The 22,341-nt window shown below is 38.1% G+C and overlaps 1 protein-coding gene across 5 annotated transcripts in view; it reads left to right on the plus strand.

Moving 5' to 3' along the window:
* FANCC (FA complementation group C) overlaps window positions 1–22,341 on the plus strand; it is a 155,738-nt gene that overhangs the window by 24,927 nt on the left and 108,470 nt on the right. For all 5 annotated transcript variants that reach the window (XM_077817485.1, XM_077817486.1, XM_077817482.1 and 2 more), the window contains exons 2-4: window positions 8,917–9,090; window positions 10,704–10,788; window positions 17,566–17,660. In XM_077817485.1, coding sequence (XP_077673611.1) covers window positions 8,926–9,090; window positions 10,704–10,788; window positions 17,566–17,660 — 345 coding nt within the window. In that variant the 5' untranslated portion in view covers window positions 8,917–8,925. The remainder of the gene's footprint in view (window positions 1–8,916; window positions 9,091–10,703; window positions 10,789–17,565; window positions 17,661–22,341) is intronic.

Raw genomic sequence — 22,341 nt, forward strand, 5'->3', positions numbered from 1 at the left:
CTACCTACTAGAACTGAAAGAAACAGGGTTAGCCATAAATTCTATCAAAGTACACCTGGTTGCCCTCCACAGGCAGATAGAATGGGCTTCAATATTTGCTTATCTGATTACATGGCTCTTTCTTACAGGTATACAGAACATGTACCCAGAAGTATGTCAACCTACGCCACCATGGGATCTCAATCATGTGCTCAAATGTCTCACAAGACCACCCTTTGAACCTCTAGCAACCTGCTCTCTCCTACATATGTCAGTGAAGGTCGTGTTCCTGGTGGCAATCACATCTGCAAGACGCGTCAGCGAAATAGGGGCGTTAATGGCTGAACCACCATACACAGTATTTACCAAAGACAACATCATGTTACATCTTCACCGAAAATTCTTGCCCAAAGTGGCTACACATTTTCATATTAACCAAACTATACACTCACCTGCCTTCTATCTCAAGCCACATAAGGATTCTTGAGAAGCAACGTTACACATGCTAGATGTCAGACAGGCTGTAGCCTTTTACTTGGAAATGCTAAACCCTTTCGCAAGTCACCAAGACTATTCATCTCTACAACAGAGCGCTCCAAAGGCTCTACAGTATTGACCCAGAGACTCTCCAGATGGGTCTCCGCCTGAATCCAAACTTGCTACCACCTACATAACAAAGAACCGCCACGGGCATCAGATCCCACTCAACACGAGCCATGGCGACATTGATTGCATTCTTGAACGATGTCCCCTTAATAGACATTTGTAGAGCTGCAACCTGGACATCAGAGCACACTTTCGCAAAGCATTATGCTATCACCCAAGGTCTTATCTTCAATTCTATCGTTGGCCTCACAGTGCTCTCATCAAACACTTTTACATAACTCTGAAGCGCTGCCACCCCTGGTGGGGCACTGCTCTACAAGCACCTAGAGTGGACTACCCACAGGGACACCACTTCAAGAAAAAAAAGTTACTCACCTTGTGCAGTAACGATGGTTCTCCGAAATGTGTTTCCCTGTTTGTGCTCCACTACCCACCCTCCTCTCCTCTACTTCAGATTTAACACAGCCGAGCTATGAGGTAGAGAAGGAATGGAAGGGATGGTCGGGGGTGTGTGTTACAAGAGGCGCCAACGGCTGTACAAGTTTGCTCCTGCATGCACCCTTCCCCGACCGAGTACTGCTGTGAAAAATCTCCAGCGCAGGGACAAACTGACATCTAGAGTGGAGCACCCACAGGGACACACATCTTGAAGAACCATTATTACTGCACAAGGTGAGTAACTTCTTCTTGTGCTATATTTGGAAAGGGTAAACAGGATGACCTGGGTATGTGAGGCATGTCAGTCTGACATCAATCCTAAGCAAAATAATGGAGTGACTGATACAGGACTCAATTAATAGAGAATTAAAGGAAGATAATAAAATTAATGCCAATCAGTATGGCTTTATAGGAAAATAGAGTCTGGCAAACTAACTTTATATATATATTTTTGATGAGATTACAAGTTTGGTTGATAAAGGTAATAGTGTTGATATAATATACTTAGACTTCTAGAAGGCATTTGACTTGGTACCACATACAGTTTTGATTAAAAAAACTAGAATGATATAAAATTAAGGTGGCACACATTAAATGGATTATAACTGGCTAATGGATCTCAAAATATAGTTGTAAATGGGGAATCATCATTGAATGAGTGTGTGTGTTTCTAGTGGAGTTCTGCAGTGGCTGGTTCTTGGCCCTGTGGTATTTAACATTTTTTGTCAATGACCTGGAACGAAACATAAAATCATCACTGATAAAGTTTGCAGATGACACAAAAAGTGGGGTAGTGGTAATTAATGAAGAGGACTAGTCACTAATACAGAGCACTCTGAATTGCTTGGTAAGTCGGGTGCAAGCAAACAATATGTGTTTTAATACAGGTAAATGTAGGAACAAAGAATGCAGGCCATACTTACAGGTTGGGGGACCCTATCCTGGTAAGTAGTGACTCTGAAAAAGATTTGGGAGTCATGATAGATAATTAGCTGAACATGTGGTCCTAGAGCAATACGTGGTAAAAGGGCTAATGCAATCCTCGCATACATAAACGGGAATCTCAAGTAAGAATAGAGAGTTTATTTTACCTCTGTATTTGGCACTGATGCAACTGCTGATGGAATACTGACAGTGTCCAGTTCTGGTGTCCACAACTCAAGAAGAATGTAGCTAAATTGAAGAGTGTTCAGAGGAGAGCCATGAAAATGTGTAAAGGATACAGTCAAAGAGCTCAATCTGTTCAGCTAACAAAGAGAAAGCTAAGGCGTAACTTTATTACAGTCTATAACTACCTACATGGGGAGCAATATTTGATAATGTGCTCTTCAGTCTGGAAAAGAAAAGTATTACATGATCCAATGGCTGGAAGTTGGAGCTTGACAAATTCAGATTGGATAAAGGCATACATTTTTAACAGTGAGGGTAATTAACCACTGGAACAATTTACAACGGGTCATGGTGAATTCTCCATCACTGCCAATTTTTAAATCAAGATTGCTCTAGGAATTATTTTCCAGAAGTTTTATGACCTGTGTTATACAGAAGTCTACTCTAGATGATCATAATGATCCTTTCTGGCCTTCAAATCTGTAATTCTAGGTTCTACCATAATACAAATAATAAATAGTTTAAGCAGTAGAATTAAGAATGCCTGAAATATTATTCTTAACTAATGATATATTACCCTATCCTAAAAACCTGAGAGAAAAATTGTCATAATGAGAGGAAAAATCTATTTGCAGGAAAAATATAAAGCAATCAAGGAGATATGGTATATTTGAGAAACAATATAATGAGTAGACAATGTGTATTTTGTGCTAATCATTTTTTTAATTCTGGCATTAGCTAAAAATCATTTGTCATCTGTAAGACATTAAGTTTGTGGCCTGATCTTCTTATTAAAATTCACTGTCTCTTTGTGATTTTCGGGGTCATATAGTTTCTCGCTGTTTTAAATTACTGTGATTTATTATGGCTGTTAAATCATCCTCAGATGGACTGTGGTACAAGGGGACAATAACGTGACATTGTGCAATTATAAAATGACTTTATAATATGAAACCTCATACTGTGCTGCTTAGCAATCCTTTAATACCCATCAGAGTGGTAACAAAAATTAGATACAAATTACCGTTTTCCAGATTTTGAAGATATGCTGTTCTTTGGAACAGGGCCTGTCTTTATATGTTCAGCTAACACAATGGGGGCTTGATCCTATTTGAGGTCTCTGGACACTACTTTAATATAAATAATATAATTGGCTTTCCTTCCCCAAATAAGTGGGTGTTGTTTGAGAAAGGCTGGGGTAATGGAAAGTGAATAAAGTGTTCTTTTGGAGTTTAGAGCTACCCATCACCACTGTAGGAGACGCAGGCACTGAGAGAGGTTATATTAAAGTTTTTGTTGGATTTTAGACAATGTGGTTTCACCTAATTTATTTGTAAACCCCTGATGGTACAGTATGAAATAATGTTTTACTTAAATAGTATCTGGGCTTCTCCTATTTATATATATAAAAAAGCATCAACTTTTTAAAGGAAACTGCTCTTCAAAAAATAACAATTTGAATTTGTTGCTATATGGTACCTTGGCTCATTTTCAGTAATGTTTTGGTGAGTAGTGACCACTTTATCAGCAGCTGGTGAAAGACAGTGAGAACTGTCTGAAGATAGTGGGAACCATACAGGTACTTTAATAGAAATAAGTATGATAGAAATCCTGGTTAGATACTTTAAAAAAAAAAAAAAAAAGGAGTACTTGTGGCACCTTAGAGACTAACAAATTTATCTGAGCATAAGTTTTTGTGAGCTACAGCTCACTGCATCCGATGAAGTGAGCTGTAGCTCACGAAAGCTTATGCTCAAATAAATTTGTTAGTCTCTAAGGTGCCACAAGTACTCCTTTTCTTTTTGCGGATACAGACTAACACGGTTGCTACTCTGAAACGTGGTTAGATACTGCACACCTGTTTTAGCTGATAGATCTAGTAAACAGGTTATCAAGTATCAGACGGGTAATCGTGTTAGTCTGGATCTGTAAAAGCGGCAGAGTCCTATGGCACCTTATAGACTAACAGACGTATTGGAGTATAAGCTTTTGTGGGTGACTACCCAGCATCCGACGAAGTGGGTATTCACCCACGAAAGCTTATGCTCCAATACGTCTGTTAGTCTACAAGGTGCCACAGAACTCTTTGCCGCTTAAATAGGTTATGTCATCCTTCAGTAGTACAGTCTGCATTTCAGTCATTTGGAACTGCTGGGAGGCATTTGTAGGCTCAACAGTCCCTGTTACTCAGATGGTTCCATGCCAATGTGTATGTTTCCCAAGGAAAAACATGGATCTATACCCACTGCAGGGGAATAATATTTATACAGTGTGTGTTAAGGTGTTTTTGTTTAGGCTTGGGGAAAAGAGATGGTTACAGCAAATAGAATTCATTCCAGTTCTAAGAAAACTAGTTTGATATCTTCTTTGAGATCTTGATATTCTTCAGTTCCCAGAACAAGTTAATTTTGTGTTCATGTACTTTTCCAGTCATGGATTCAGACTTTCATATTGTAGTCTGTACCTGTATGTTTTGGTTATGGTATGTGACAACTATATTCTAGCAGTAAGTTTGTTAGCACTTAAAGTGGAACATTCTGGTATACATGTGGAGTTGTGCCCGAGAATCTGGTAACAAAAGTTACTGACTAAATATGTTACATTTCAGACACTAATCCAGATAACTCACTCAATAGAATAAAGCTAATCCATTCCTTGTTAGAAATGCTGCCCGCAGTCTCTGAAGGATGTAACAAATACCCCATGCCTAAGCTCTGCAGGGTTCCTCACTGCCTGAAAGTGAAGAACAACGGGAGTTTGATAGGGAGGTTCTGAGGCAGGAGGAGCAAGGATTTATTTTCCCTTCCAGAATGCAGAGGGAGTAACTTGAGGTGAATCATACTAAATGAGAACTTCTCCGTTTTCTAAATTCTGGATCTGCGTCAAATGTAGTAGAAAGACAGGATCGGGTTTCGAGTGTGGCAGTGAGAGCAGACGTGGAGTGCTGGCGTATAACAGCAAATCCCTAACTGAAGAAATTCCATTGGCTCTGAAAATAAACTAGGGAACAAACCTGTTCTGAGGGGATAGACCAAATTACCAGAGAGGAGTTTCCATTCTGTAATTTTGTTAGCAATCTTTTTCATTTTGACAGTCTTTATATTTGGTTATTTTTTATTTTATTTTTATTTTTAATTACAAGACCAGTGGTTACTCAGGGGTATTTTTGTTAATCAGTTTGGGCACCACATGGAAGACTTTGAATTTAAAGTGATATATCAGGTCAGTATTCTATGTGTGTACTTTGTATTTTTGCATTTGTTATTTTTTCAGTTCTATAGACTAAATCAAGGAGACGCTCAGGATAATTCAGGAAAAGTGCCCTTTGCAGGGTTAGATTCCATAGTTTAAAAGGTACACAAAAATGTTGCTGTTTGACTGGGAAAATTTTAGGCCTCTGAAGAAAGCAAACATTGAGGTATATCTTAGAAGGCAGGATGCCCAGGACAGAATAGGTACAAATGAGAATTTGCAGCTCACACGTATTCTTTGGTAACAATCTGGAAGAGTCAAGACCGTGATTCAGCAAAACATATACACACATGCTTGAAGGTTAAGCATCTTTTTGACCAGGAGTGGATTTAAGCACTTGTTTAGGTGCTTTGCTAAAAATGATGTCCAGGTGCTCATGCCTACAATGACTACTGTAAGTACACCCCTCTGAAATAGGTCATCTCACTATGATCTGTATAGCAATTTACTGCAGACTTTTCCTAGGCCAGCAATACAATTTATTCAGATTTGGTAAAGAGTATATGAGAAGGGAAGAGAAAATTCACTCTCTGTTCTGGGAGTAGGGTAGAAGTTTGCTACGCAGCCCCAGCCCCTCTCCTGTGGCTCCCAGTCCAATCTATATACTGTATTCAAGTCCTGCATTTCTTCCTTCATCACCTCTCTTTGTAAGCCTATATGCTATACATATTTGCAATATTCAGGCAGTGCAGAGGATTCTCCTGAACTGCCACTCTGGTAGCAAGTCTCATTTTAAACAGTGTGGAGGGCCTTATGTAGGCCTCCTTCACTGGGATGAATTTCACCCACTAAAATACTATAAATAGGCTTAATTTACCCCCCCAAAAATCATACATCCAGATGTAACTAATTGTTATAGTGCTTATTACCACAGAGGCATTATGAAATCTCATTATCTATTTTTTAATACTTATTGGCTAATAAGACAGGACAGTGGTGGATTAATAGGAGTTTGATACTGCACTGTTCCACAAGTGTTCACCTGACAGCAGCAACAAAAAATGTAAGTGAGGGGTTTAGTAACTAATGAAAAAAATTGTGGGCTTTGTTTACGTTTCCTTTGATCACTTTTTAAAACAAACATGCTTTCAACACTAGCCATCCAACTGGTCTATCTTACTTAATAGAATGTTTGTTTTCTTATTGGGTAGGATCCAAAGTCCTGTAATAGTCTAAACAATACTGAGGTCCATTGTTTATTTATCTGTTTGTTTATTACTGTTTAAAAAAATATTCACCACCAGTTTTAATCTGGCCTAGGTTAATTTTGTGCCGAATTAGTAAGCATCTCATAGCTGTTATTTAGCCTGTGTGAAAAGAGATCATGGTGGTCTGTGTGAGGCAGTTGTGACTTGTAGGTGTACTGCAACAGACTGAACTTTGTCTTGGCCCGCATGACAAGGGCAGAGTTACAAAAGGTTGTACCCTGTCGCAAACTAGGGGTCAGTATCCACTGACTACAGTTGCTTCTATTATTGTCTGAGTTCAGCTCCCAGTGAACAAGAGTCCATATCGTGAAATTGCCACCACATTTTTGGCACTAATTGACAGCTGCCTTAGCAGTCTTTACAGAAAGGACAATGATTGGGGATGGACACGGGCACTGAATACTCTCAGCCCTAGAGGTCTTCCCTTCAGGGTAACTTTCCACATTGTGGAAAGTCTGTTGTACCACTGTCCATACTCTTGTATGTATCTTATGGAGGAACTCATTCTCCACTGGTCACTCTCTACGCTTTTTCATGAGCACTAGATTCACTGAGATCTTTGTTTAAAGTTTTCATTTTAACTAGAGAATATTATTTTCAAATGAAAAACATAATGAATAAGAATTTATTGAAATCTTTTCCTTCTGGTTTTCTAAGCCCTTTTTTTATTGGGGTGGGGGATTAGGGAATTTGGTAGAATTTTAGATAGGAGGGCTTTTTATATTCTTGCAGTGTTTCAAACTCTCACAATATTTTTTTAAAGGTTCTCTTGAATTTCTCATTTCTGCCTACCAACTTTTGAAGTTTTGCCCTTATCTAGTATGCTCACCACCTCCCACTACTCACTGTCAATGGAACTAAACCACAGACTGCTCTCAGAAAGATCACCACCATGTCTTCTTAACCTTTATAGATAAAAGTGAGGCTTCCACCAACAAAATGGACGATCTCTCCTATTGTTTCCAATGGGGCTGCAGCCAGACTGCTGTGTGAGTGCCAGATGGAGGCAGGAGAATGTGGGGGTGCAGTGAATGACACTGGTGGTGGTCGGGAAAGAGAACACGAAAAAGGAGTGAGCTAGTCAACTAAAGAACTGAAGGAAGGTGGAAGGCCCAGGGACAGACTGAGGGGGAAGCAGTAGAGGGGGAGAATGAGATAGATAGCAGACTGATGAGAATATGAGGGGGAAGTAAATTAGGAGGGTAGATGGGAGACAGACAGCTAGAGGAGCAGGTAGGGAGTACATGAGTAAGACATCTGCCTATCCTGTCTAGAGATGGTTTAGGACAGCAACTTCCCGCAACTCAAGGGTTAGGAGAGGGTGAGATAAGTGTCATCTGAGCAGTGAATAAAGAGGGGGTGTGTATGGGGGGTGTTGAATTCTGACCCTGAGATGATCACAGATGGCTTCCGCAAAAAGTGAAGAAAAATCAGAAAGCAGGTAAAAAATGTGATTAAAAATCATGATTTTAAGTCAATTTAATTTTTGAAATATTTTATTTTGGTTTTAGTTCATGATTTTTGAATGCTTGGAGTTAGTCATACTGCTCTGGCCCTAGGCCAGATATTTCTGGGTGAAATATTGCATTCCAAGTATATAGTGTGTTGTGCAGTTTTAATTAAAACAGATTTATAAAGTTGTAAGTAAGAATAATTTCTAATTTCTGTGTTTAATAAGAAATAAAGGGGAAAAAGAAAATAGAGTATTAAATTCATTAGACAACTTTTAAGGAAATAACTTTTCTTGTCCAAAAAGCTAAAGGATACTAATAGATATAAAATTTTCAAACATTTCTTCACTTTTGATAACAAGCTATTTTCAAACTTTCATACTAATTTGAAAACTGGATATACTTTAGATTTCTCATTGTATGAAATAAATCCTAAATAAACTTTGTTGTGAGAATATATGTTATATCTTCTTGTAAAAATAAGATACTAGATGTGATGGGTAGTGGAGTTTCACAAACAATACATTGCACACAGCACAGATGCATTTGTGTACACATACCCCCCACATGTTATTTTACTACTCTTCTAATGAAATATTGGTGATGACAAATTCAGATAGTAAAAATCTGAGCCCCAGCTGGGTGATATATTTTAAAGTACTGATTACTATTCCATCACTGCTACTTTGACATAAAGGGGTCATTATTTTACCCTCTTATAACTATAGAAGCACTTTACTGCTTTTTGGAGCATCTACAGACTGAAAAAAAGATTGTCTTAATTTCCTTCCACTTCACAGATGAGATGTTAGCAAACTTTTTCCCCATTGTATGTTTAGATATGTCTGATTATAGTTTCTAATCTTTTTTAGGGGGAGGGGATGGCCCAAGATACTGCTGTCCCTAAATTGAGCTTTCAGTATTGGCTGGATAAGGCTGTTGAGTGGGGTCACACCACCACTTCGGAATCCCAGCAAGATGTCTGCCTTCACTTGCCTAAATTACAGGAGTTTCTACAGCAGATTTATGAATCCTTGAAACATATGGTAAGTAATTTAACAGGAAGAATGAACTGTTTTGAAGACTGCCTCAAACAATCTGAACCCCACGTTTTGACAAAACCAGAAAGTGAATGGTAGCAGAGAGGCTTGTGGTATTGACCTAATGTATTGCTGGATCAGAGAGGCAAATTGGGGAAACAGCCACAGGTAATGCAAACAGGAATGTGTTTCCTGTGTCCCTGATTTATTGTGAAAGGAGCTTTTTCTTCTTGATTGGTTATGTTGTCACATGAGATTTCCTAGCCAATTGAGTAGACTCTTTTAAAAACTCTTTAAAATAAACACAAATTTGATTCTTGTTGTCAGGTCATAAATTGGATTATTTAAAGGCCTTTACATGCAAAATTGTAACTGATCCCTTAAATCCTAAAGAGTCTGTTGACATGCTAAACCTAGTGCTGTGGCATATATAGTGATTTCCAGCACTACGGTCAGATCACTGGCAAATGTTACTAACTATTCTGGTTAGTGATTTGAGTATTGTATTTAATCTTTTTTTTTTTTTTTTTTTTGGGTCAGATAAACTTTAGGTGTTTTTTTTGTAACTTTTGTGTGCATTGATTCATCATAGCAGTTTTCAATAATACAGTATCAAGTTGTGAGGTTAAAATGCTCTTCACCTCATGTAAAGATTAACAAAAAAGAAAAGTATTAATTTTTTTCTGAGGTTAAAGTGAAGTTTTCAAAATGATTTTTGAGTGTTGAGAATTTTTTGTGTCTGTATGTATATTTTAAGAATAGATATATTTTTATATGAGAATAAAAATAAAATCTGTTTTTTTTTAATGTTGCTACTTCGGTGAATACTTTCTGAGGTTTGGCCTCAAATGGACCTTCTATATATGGCCCCAGAAAGTCTAGGACCAGCCCCAATCTGAGACAAATCTGAGGAATTTATTGCAGCAGCAGGAGATGGGTTATTGTTTCTGCTACTTGCACATTATCTCAGCACACTACCATTTTTAAAGCCTTCATTTATTAGACAGTAAAGCTACAAATACTGAAAAATAAGGCTGATTGCATACGGGTCTATATAAACCCCACTATCTACTACTTTTTATAGTGAAGCTGCTTTCTATTTGGTTAAATGTTCCTTGTTTTTTTGGTAGGTTCAGTGTCTGTCAAATTTTATGTTGTGACTGCCTCGTTATGATGTAATTTGCCATGTAGTAAGCAGGGGTAGTAATATGTAGATACTTATCTTTATGCCATAACTTCTATTAGTTTCTTCACAAACTCCATGGCATAATGTAAGAAAACTGTAGGGATCAACAGACTACTTTAATTGTATTTTGCTACCAGGAAATTTGTGTTATTTACACATATTATAGCCTTTCATGACTACTCCACATAAGGAAAATGAAGTTAATTTTCCAACGTAATTAAACATTACCCTAAGGGAAATATAGTTGAGGTTTAGCTGACCTGGTTGAAGTATGATGTGGCCTGAAAGCTTTGCTTTTATTAAATATCTGAAGGACTTCTGCTCCCCAATGTGTACCTTTAGCAAAACAAATAATAATGTAATTTACAATTTTCTAGGTATTAATGATGATCAAGTATTTCTGGTGTTCAGTACATTATGTTTTTGTTTACAGAATTCCACTACTGCAATTCAGAGGTTCCCTTTAATTGGTCAATTACTAGGAAGACTGTGTTGGAATCCCTTTGTTGTAGGATATGGTAAGAACTTGAAACTAGCGTTCTGCAAGAGTTTCTAGCATTTTCCTTTCAAATTGTAGTTTTTAAATTTCTGGGCACATTCTTTGGTAGTTCATAAAAACATGATGATGCAGATAATTTGTTTTGAATTATGTTATTGATCAGAAACCATAGTAATTGTTCCATAATCTCGCCTCTGTTCTAAAATCCATCCACTCCCTCTTCCCTTGAATAAGTAAGAGGTTCTTCGAGACATCTGCAAGGTAAGGGGTCTCAGTGATCACCTGCCTCTTTTTTTCTCAGAACCTTTCCCAAAGTGCTTGAATTAATCCTTCCTGTCTGTAAAATTTTATCAGGAGGCTCTCACCTCTCCTCGCAGCAGTTATTTAAAAATCCTTTGTAGGGTTTCTGGAAGCCTAACTCTCAGACTTCTTCCACTATTCCCAGAGACTTGTTTGGGGAAATTGCAAAATCTCTTCTTAGTAAAAGAATCTCTATGTTGTTGGCACTGTCCTTCCCCTCTTCAGAAGGATGAATTGAAAGCTGACAGGTGTGGAGGAACACGTAGTTTGGACAGAGACATCCGTTAGGGGATGCTCTATTAATGGAGTTTCTCTATATCCTAGTAAGGAGAAGAGGATGGAAGATAATAAAATACGGGTAGTGGTCTCCGGGCGGCTGGAGCAGATGCTGCTCAGTGGTCCCCGGCAGCTCTTGTCACTGGGCCTCCCTCCAGCAGCGCCCTCCACCCGCCTTCTCTCCCCTCCGCCCCATGATTTAGTCAGGGGTATTTATAGTATAAGTCATAGACGGGTCACGGGCCGTGAAGTTTTGTTTATTGCCCATGACCTGCCTGTGACTTTTACTAAAAATACCCATGACTAAATCATAACCTTAATAATGGGAGATTTCAACTATCCCCATATTGATTGGGTACATGTCACCTCAGGACAGGATGCAGAGATAAAGTTTCTTGACACCTTAAATGACTGGTTGTTGGAGCAACTAGTCCCGAAACCCACAAGAGGAGAGGTAATTCTTGATTTAGTCCTAAATGGGGCACAAGATCTGGTCCAAGAGGTGAATGTAGCTGAACCACTTGGTAATAGTGACCATAACATAATAAAATTTAACATTCCTGTAGGGGGGAAAACACCAAAGCAGCCCACCATGGTAGCATTTAATTTCAGAGAAGGGAACTACACAAACATGAAGAAGTCAGTTAAACAGAAATTAAAAGGTACAGTTGCCAAAAGAGAAATCCCTTCAAGCTGCATGGAAACTTTTTAAAGACACCGTAACAAGTTGCTCAATTTAAATGGATACACCAAATTAAAAAACATAGTAAGAAGACCAAAAAAGTGCCACCATGGCAAAACAACAAAGTAAAAGAAGCAGTTAGAGGCAAAAAGCCTCCTTTAAAAAGTGGAAGTTAAATCCTATTGAGAAAAATAGAGAGGAGCATAAAATCTGGCAAGAGAAATGTACAAATATAATTCGGAAGGCCAACAAAGAATTTGAGGAACAGTTATCCAAAGACTCAAAAAGTAATAGCAAACAATTTTTAAGTATATTAGAAGCAGGAAGCCTGCTAAACAACTAGTGGGGCCACTGGACAATTGAGATGCTAAGAGAGCACAAAAGAATGATAAGGCCATTGCATAGAAACTAAATGAATTCTTTGCATCGGTCTCCATGGCTGAGGACGTGAGGGAGATTCCCAAACCTGAGCCTTTCTTTTTAGGTGACAAATCTCAGGAACTGTCCCAGATTGAGGTGTCATTACAGGAGGCTTTGGAACAAATTGATAAATTTAACAGTAATAAGTCACCAGTACCAAGCGGTATTCACCCAAGAGTTCTGAAGGAACTCAAATATGAAATTGCAGAACTACTAACTGGTATGTAACCTATCATTTAAATCCACTTTTGTACCAGATGACTGGAGGATAGCTAATATGACACCAATTTTTTAAAAAGGCTCCAGAGGCGATCCCAGCAATTACAGGCTGGTAAGCCTAACTTCGGTACCAGGCAAATTGGTTGAAACTATAATAAAGAACAGAATTATCAGACACATAGATGAACACGATATGTTGGGGAAGAGTCAACATGGTTTTTGTAAAAGGAAATCATGCCTCCCCAATCTACTAGAATTCTCTGAGAGGGTCAACAAGCATGTGGACAAGGGGGATCCAGTGGATATAGTGTATTTAGATTTTCAGAAAGCCTTTGATAAGGTCCCTCACCAAAAGCTGTTAAGCAAAGTAAGCTGTCACGGGATAAGAGGGAAGGTTCTGTCATGGATCGGTAACTGGATCAAAGATGGGAACCAAAGGGTAGGAATAAATGGTCTGTTTTAAGAATGGAGAGAGGTTAATAGTGGTGTCCCCCAGCGGTCTGTACTGGGACCAGTACTGTTCAACGTATTCATAAATGATCTGAAAAAGGGGTAAACAGTGGCAAAATTTGCAGATAGTACAAAACTACTAAACGTAGCTAAGTCCAAAGCAGACTGTGAAGAGTTACAAAGGGATCTCACAAAACTGGGTGACTGGGCAACAAAATAGCAGATGAAATTTAGTGTTGATAAATGCAAAGTATTGCACATGAGAAAACATAATCCCAACTATACATATGCAATTATAGAGTCTCTATTAGCTGTTACCACTCATGTGATGAATGAAGGGGAGGGTAACTCCCTTTTATGGACACCGAGCCAGCCGGTTAGCTATAAAATTCCTCTTAGTAGCTGCTTTCTACTTGCTTTACCTGTAAAGGGTTAAAAAGTCCATAGGTAAAAGGAAGGGAGTGGACACCTGACCAAAAGAGCCAATGGGAAGGCTAGAACTTTTTAAAATTGGGGAAAAAACATCCCCTTTGTCTGTCTGTCTGTTCTCCCGGAGAGCAAAGACAGGGCTGGAACTATGCTGTAAAAGCTTGGGCCAGGTATGAAAAATCATCAGATCATATCTAGAAATTAATCATTTGAAACCCCAGATATGTAAGTAGATCAGGAAATGTCTAGGAAGAGGCAATTAGGTTTATCTCTTTTATTTCTTTATGGCTTGTGAACTCCTCTATGCTAACCCCAGGTGCTTTTGTTTTGCTTGTAACCTTTAAGCTGAACCTCAAGAAAGCGATTCTTGCTTCTTAATTTTTGTATTTGCTCTCTTTAAATCTAGCAATAGCCTGAGTATTTAGATTTATTTTTCTTTTTTTTTAAATAAAATTTACCTTTTTAAGAACAGGATTGGCGTTTGTGTCTTAAGAGGTTTGTGCACATGTTGTTTAGTTAGCTGGTGGCAACAGCTGATTTCCTTTGTTTTCTTTCTCAGCTCTTCCCCGGAGGGCTTGAGGGAACCCCATAGGAAGGAATTCCCAAGTGCGCCTTCCTGGGTTCTCAGAGGGGTTTTTGCACTTGGGTGGTGGCAGCATCTACCCATTCAAGGTCAGAGAAAAGCTGTAACCTTGGAAGTTTTATACCAGCCTGAAGTGGCCAGTATTAATTTTTAGAATCCTTGCGGGCCCCCACCTTCTGCACTTGAAGTACTAGAGTGGGGAATCAGCCTTGACGATTATGACAAGACCACTGTACACATCCTTTCAGAGGAACAGGTTGGTGAATGAGACCTTTTCCTAAGTTCATCCCGAAAGTGGATAAGAACTCCACCTGAATAATTTGTCCCCTTACCGCTCTTGTTCCTGAAGCATCACTCTTCTCTGAGAGAAAAGACGCCTTGTATTTGGATGTTTTCAGGACCTTGTTTTACTACCTCCACAGGACTAAACCATTCAAGCTCTCTTCCCCTGCCTCTCTGTAGTCATATCAGCTTGTAAGAAGGTCAAGCCATCTTGTTTGAGAGACTTTCACACAGTGGGTCACACAGTGTAATTGCGAGTGGGTCACACAGTGTATTTGCATTGGCTGTCAGCTGTCTGGTGAGTCTCTCCCACTGAGAGGGTACAGACAGCATCTTCTGCCTCCTTCAGAATGTGCCAGTCTCTGAGATCTGCAAGAAAGTCATGAGAAGCAATCCACTCACTTTTGTTAAGCATTATGCCTTTGATATGGTAGCCAGGTTGGATGCCAGATTCAGAAGAACAGTGCCACAATCACTGTTTGACTGACACTGCTAAAAATCCTCATTCTTGCTGATCACAGAGGACGTTACTTGCCAATTATCTAGAGCGGGATCCACACTGACATATTCTCAAAGAAAGAATAGTTACCTACCCTAGAGTAACTGTGGTTCTTTGAGATGATGTAGTCAGTGTGAATTCCACAACCTGTTCTCTGTTCCTCCTTTGAGTCTTCAGCAACAAGGTTTTGAATTGCAATGGAACTGAGAGAGGGTTGCAGCCATCCCCCGCTTTATGTGCTGAGATGGGAGCACAAGGAGGCACAGAGCACATATCTGGCCCCAATGGACACTATTAGTCAAAAAAGGCCAGTCTCGTATGCATGAGACGCCACTTTCATCAACTGATCCACGCTGACTATAACATCTTGAAGAACCACAGTTACTGTAGGGTAAGTAACTGTTCTGTATAGTCTGTGAGTCCCTGATTAAACAGTTATAACACAATGTAATCTTTTGCGCCCATCACTTCTGCTTTTTCTTCTCCCTCTCACTAAATAAAGTTTTGATTGTGTGAATTATGTAATTCCATATTTTTTATTAAGAACTTCTGTATGGCATACTGTAAATGTGTGTGGATAAGCAGGGATAAGACAGGGACAGGGTTGAAAATTGTTGAACTAAATTCTTTTTTTGTAGGATGTATGGATTTGTGTTCTTTTGTGTGTATAAAGCGTTCTTTTGTGTGTATAAAGCATCTTTACTGCTTATTACTTAAATATTTTTGGTTTTGCATTAGCAATGTAGCAATTTTGAGATAATTTTAATCACATGTATTATAACAATGGTGTTTTTAATAATATTTAAATTTTTTGACTCCCAAAAGTATAGGACTGTAATAGGGTTAGTTGCAAAAAGAAATAATTATTTGTTTAATTTCTCTCCTAAATAATTTCATACTGGGAATTTTTTAAATTGAAATCGTGCTTTTGAAGATGATAAAATTGTTAAAATGCAAAGTATGCAAACAGCTGAAAGCTAATTGTCTCTATTGAGTGAACATTGAAAGCACAAACCAGAACCAGGACATTTAGAACTTCTAGTGAATGGTACACAAGATGCCTCTTTTACATTGATCTTAAACAAACTAGGAAATTATGTAGGCTCATAAAAATGTAGATTAAAAAGATCCCAATGCATATAACAACAAAACTGTAGTTAGTTAAATGTGTGTGTTTGATAACCATTTCTGTGCAGAGATGTTAGTCAGTGGGAGGCCAGTGATGGCCTACAGGCTTGTTGGACATTTATTGAAGAATACTGGTTTAAATCACTAGTAACATCTTTGATCACCTGGTGAAAATACAGAAGTTCCTTAATGGAGCTTGTATTTCTTGTCTGCAGGCTTTGCCAACAAAGTACTTCTAAATTATACTGTTTATTACATCCTGGATGACAAGTATACTGAGAACAGCAAAAGTCATTATAGAGAATCATTTTAATGTTATAATTTCTTCTCCCACGATTCCTAAAACCCTTTGAGTAATACTGTTTTATATTATTATTAAGAATAATAGCGCTTAGTAAGCTAATGTTGTATCAGAACTTCTCTACTGTTAAACCCAGTTTTTGTAGGTTTACAGTATAACCGTAAAATTTTACTCTGGGCTGGAATTTGAGATATAAGCTTAGCCTCTGCTAAAGAGCAATATTTAAAACATTTTTTTAAATAAATAATTATACTCCTCCTCAGAACTAAATTTTGAGAAAGAGTCTGAGTAAACTGGCTATGCAGGCGCACACACTTGCTCAAAAGACATTAGAATCAGAATCAGAATCCTCACCTCCAACTTTCTAATCGTCTGTGTTTACATGGGCAGGGTATAGTGTATGGTGGAGTACTGGACATGCCCTGTTGTTGCTCACATACATGAGATATGTATTGGTTAGAACTGTGTAGTGCATAGATCTACTGGCTACATCCATTCATTTCCTTTGATCCATTCACCAATCTACCCTTCTGCGGTCCTGAAGAGAAAGCCACAATCGAGCTTGGTTGTGCAGTGTTTAGGTGTTTGCGGAGTCTTCCTATGCGCCATATGGCCTGGCTCCACTGTGCAGCAGAACTGTTACATTGCCACAGCATGTGGTGTCTAATACATCCATCTATGGGGCCCCAAGATTTTCACCCATGTTGTGAATGACTTTACAAATCCATAATTGAAATTTGCAGGGATAAAGTTAATTTACTGGTGTGTATATGTAGGTAAGCTTATGATAAAATAGTAATAAATCTTGACTAACAATGGCTTGTTGTTATGGCTAATGATATTAAAGAAAAATACAAATATATTTAAACACTTACTGCACATTAACTGTAATACTATTTTAAAAGAGTCACTATGCTATGCATGATTTTAAAGATCTGAATACTGTATAGGCTTGAATATTTTTAATATCTGTGTAGTTCATTGTGTTCTATGCTTTTATATGTTTTTTTAAATTACTATTGAAGGAAACGAACACACAAGAACTACATGTGAATAATATCAAGGTTGTGATGTGAATCTGATAGAATAGATGCCTTTAAAGTTAAGATTGACATTTGGGCCTTCTGTTTGATATTTTAACAAGGATAGAAGATTGCTGTGTATACATTTTGTCTATATTTTTACTTTATTTTTTTAATGTATCCTTATTTGCTTTTGTTTCTTCAGATGAGAGCCAGAAAACTCTAATGTGGTGCTTATGTTGTCTGTACAGCAATGAACCACAGAACCCTGTGGAATTGAAGGCTAACAGCTGGATACTGGTAAGCGAATGAATCCTCCCCTCGACTGCTTTGAATTAAATTGATTATTTAAAGGTGCTACATCTATAGCATAGAGGCTGTGTGTAATTTCAGAAACCGCTCCAAAGACAACCTACATACATGTTGTGTTGAAATATGTTCCACTCTAATTATAACATAATCTGTGCTAGCCTATCATTTTGAATGTTAAAAAGATGCGGTGCTCAAATGAGGGTAGTTTTAATGGGCTTTATACAGTGGAGCCTTAAATCTAGTGACTGCAAGTCAGGAACAAAGACCAGAAATCAGAAAGGAAGAGAGTGCTATAAAAGAGAACCTTTCAATTAGGGTAGAATAAAATAATCTGGAGACATGCCATTGTTTTGAAAACAATTTATATTTGCTCTGTAGTTTAAGTCTTTTTTTGTTGCTTTGTTTTTGTTTAATCTCTCTTGCCTATGGAGAAGCTAATTGTATCCAAATTTTCTTTAGAGACAGTTAGTGAAAGAAAATACTTGTGTGCAGATTTATATTTAATGAGCTGTAAGAAATAATGAATCCTTAAACCACTTTAATGCCTCATTCAGGGTTAATGTAGGCACATCTGTTGTTCACATTTTATGCACTTACTCCCTGAGCCAAAAAAGCACAATCTTAAGCACGAGTGCTTAAAATTAGGTGAGTTCTTAAGTGATTTGCTAAATTGGGGACTTAAAGCACATCCAGTTAGATGAGTGTAATTTCATTGGACTGACTTGCACCCAAAACAAGAGATGATAAAAATACTGATGGAATGGCTAAGAGTCTCAAATATGCAGGCCTTCAGGATAATAAGTAATTGAGCTGATATCTATTAGCTGAAATCTTTGCTAATGTTGCAGAATTTTTGAGGTTTATCAAAGCAGTTCATTTGTTGGCTATATGTTTCAATTCATATGTATCCATCTCTAGATACTATAGTAAAACATTACTAATCTTAAAAAAATAAGGGCCTGATACTGCAAACATGTATGCAGGCGAATAACTTCCTACATCAGTAAGGTCACTCATATGCATAAATATTTGCTGGAATGGAGCTGAACTCATTAACTCCTTAGTAATTCAGGGTTAACCAAAATCACCCTCCTTGGTTCTCTAACCCCTTCTTATCCCACTCCTTTCTTGAGAGTCTGAAAAAAACTGATAGGCCTCAGAACTTGTCCTGAAGGTCAATATGCTTGGGATTCACTGTGCTGTAGAGTTACTGTGGTTTTAGTTAAAGATGTGCTGCAAAGGACTTATTTTTTAAATGTGCTTGTGTTCTTCTTTGCATCTTTATGATGTGTAAAGAATGTAAATATTTTTTTAATATGTGGACTGTGGTGGAAAGCTGGCTTTATTTGTAAAATTTACCTTAAATATATCATATTAAGTCTCGTCTTTCCCGATTTTGCTGGAGGAACTCTTGGTGAGTGTGTTGTGTCTTTAACAAAGAGATCCCTTTTCCCAAGTGCTAAATAGATATTCCAGTTAAAGAGCTGTTGACAAAAGAAACAAAAATCTGCCCAAAGTATTTGAAAACAATCTGACTAAAAATCCATTCTCTTCTTATTTTACCTTTCACTCTCTTGACTCTTGGGATGTTGTCATTTCACAAGTTCATCAGTCATTACAGAGTCTTCCTGGTTACATGAGACCTGAGTTTCTAATGTAAAAAACAAGCAGTAATTAATTTTTTTCAAGCCTTCTTTGTATACCTTAAAACCCAAAAAGGTCACAAGTCTATTCTGCAGGCCATCTTTAATAAATATTCACTCTTGCCTGAAGTTAAGACAATCTACGAAATAGACGGAGGAATGAAACACCTTGATTAGCTACCTGAGGGTAGGTAGACTGATTCCTCAAATGGAAATCAGATGCAATTACCTTACTAAGAAATTGTATTAGTACAGAACAGTTTCTTTTTTAAAACAATGAAAAGAGAAAAAAATAGTGGCTAAGTAAAGAAAGAAACTGTATTTTAACTACACAAACTAATGTGCATAGAAATGACAATGTATCAATGCTAGTGTGTATTTTTCTGTTGTTTCGGTTACCTGTGCAAAATATATTTTATTTTTTTGTGACAAAAAGAAACAAATCTGTTCTCTGTGTGTAAATGGATTGTGATGGGGAAAAATATCAATGTGTATTCATTCTGTATCCTCTTTACTCTCACAGTTTCTAAGGGCTAAGTCTTTACCTAGACACCACAACAAAATGATGCAGAAATTCTGTCTTTGTAGAAGTCCTCCTTTTGGTTTGGGCAAGATTCTCCATAATGAGCTAGGGAGGCATGCTGTGGCATGTATTAACTGCTGATCTGACCAGGAGCAAAATTTATGCTGCTTCATAGCACTTGTTGCAGATTGTAACATACATATTAGCCAGCTAAGGGAAGGTTAGAGACAGACTCTTATCTACCATATCCACTTGCATGTGGTGTTTTTAGATGAGTGTACACACCTGACAGCATCCTGCCTATTCTTTGAGTGCTTTCTTGAGGCCTGATTCAAAGCCCATTGAAGTTTGGATCAGGTCCATAGTGCTATTGTAAAATCCTGTGCTGTTACTTCCACCTGCCGTTAACCTACTGCAGCACAGAGGAGAATTTGCTTTATGTGTAGCTTCAAGTCATATTAATTTTATTTTCAACCCTAGCAAGTTGTCAGGAATCGCGTAACAGCCAAAGGCGACTTTGTAGCTAGATTAGTTGTGATCTATTATTTGGTCTTATTTATTTGCACAGTGACATTTGTGTTCATAGTTTTTTGCAGACAATTAAAAATGAACTTTCTCTGGTCTGGGAGGTATGCAGTCTATGCTCCTGATCCAAGGCCCACTGTAGCACATGGGACTTTTCCATTGACTTTAACAGGCTTCGGATCAGATCCTAAATTAGACATAACATAGGAAGGGTTGATCACAAAAGGGTAATGAAGTGGGTGTGGGACGATGGAAGGCATGAATTTGACTGATGGTAAGATATTCTAATTGTTACATATTCATCTTGTAAGTTAATTAATATATATATAAAAAGATTTAAAATTTAGTGTCTTAGAATTTGGGAATGGTGAGAGGAAGATAAATGGAAATAAATGACTTTGGGGGGGATGGGATTAGTGAGTAAGCTTGCATAGTGCACAGGCTCAGACAAAAATTTGAGATTAAAAGATACTTTACAAGTCTTACTGCGGATGCTTGAAAGGATATGGTCCAAGTATTTTCCCCAATAATTAAATTCTCTTTCTCTCACTATTTCTTTACTGTGGACCTTGCTTTCATCTTAAAATGTCCAAAACTGTTTTTCCTAAAGGTTTTTCCTAGTTAAGGTAAATTGTTTTATTCCACCAGTGTCCTTTGTAGATGGTATCATAATTTCAATCAATGTAATGTAATTAGGACTATATAACTCCCCATTTGGAAACTTGAACCAGAAGTTAGTTAGTTAGAAGTTTGACATTTTCACACACTATTGCATGTGAAAACCAATTTGTCACTGTAGGTTTGCTTGTGACAGCTGGCATATTTTTATTTTTTAATTTTTTTTTATTAAAACATTTTTTTAAATAAAGAATTCTGAAGCAGTTGGGTTTTTTGGACATGTGAATCCTCATAGTGCACTAGAAGTTGTTTCCTAGAGCAGTGGTAATTTGGCCACATTGAGACTATATACTAATAGGATACAGAACTATATGAACATACATACAGTACTTAAAATAGGACTGAAATATATTTGCTATGGAAACTGTAATTTTGAACTTTGTTTCTTGTGTTTTTGAATTCTATAAAATAATATTGCCTGAATGTTGGTTGTTTTTTCTGCTTGTTTTTTTTTTGCGCTGAGTAGCAAAAAGTGAAAATTGCTTCTTGGAAAATGTATAATATCAGTAAAATGTCAAAACCAAATAGTATCTATACTGAAATTTTTAATGACTCAAGAAGTTTGAAACCACTACCCTTTTAATTTTAGGCACTCACCAGCACAGACTGACTTCTTTGGAAGTGTATCAAAGCATGCTGATAAAGATAAGGAAATGAATAATTTTACTTATTGTGACAGGGTCGGGCCAGATGGCTACAGGAGAGTAATTTTTTTTTTGAAGAAAAAAAGGTGTTTTTTATTTGTATAACACACTTACAAAACAAAACAGCATATGCAATGTGTAACACAGCAACCAATCACAACTGTTTCCTCATTACCTTCAGGGGAGGGAAGTGTTCAAGCTTGCCTGGGCCCAGAGCGGGGGGCTTCCTCAACTCTCATGGTCTTCCACCCTTCCGAGTTACCTGGTGGTCCAGAGTGAGGGGGCTTCATCGACTCTCAAGGTCTGCCACCTCCTTGAGTTACTTGGTGTCACGCCCGAGTGTCATCAACAATTCCCTCCTCTGAAAGCACCCAACAAGGGGGGCAGGCTGTGGGGTGGACAATCCGGGGGGGGGAGGGAGGAGGGAGGGGCACGTGCACCCACGTGTGAAAGGACCCCTCTAAGGTGGTGGTGTCCGCAGCAGCAAATGGCTGGGGCTGGGGTCCCTTACTCTCTCCCCCAACCAAAAGGTCAAAACAAAGGGAGCCAGACGGGGACACCGAGCAGAGAGCCTCGGACAGCGCCCACCGCTCCTCAAAAGCATGCAGGGAGTCGATGGATGCCGCCCAGAGAAACTCCGCCCGGATACATGAACG

The sequence above is a fragment of the Eretmochelys imbricata genome, chromosome 5, assembly GCF_965152235.1.
Source record: "Eretmochelys imbricata isolate rEreImb1 chromosome 5, rEreImb1.hap1, whole genome shotgun sequence".
NCBI lineage: Eukaryota > Metazoa > Chordata > Testudines > Cheloniidae > Eretmochelys > Eretmochelys imbricata.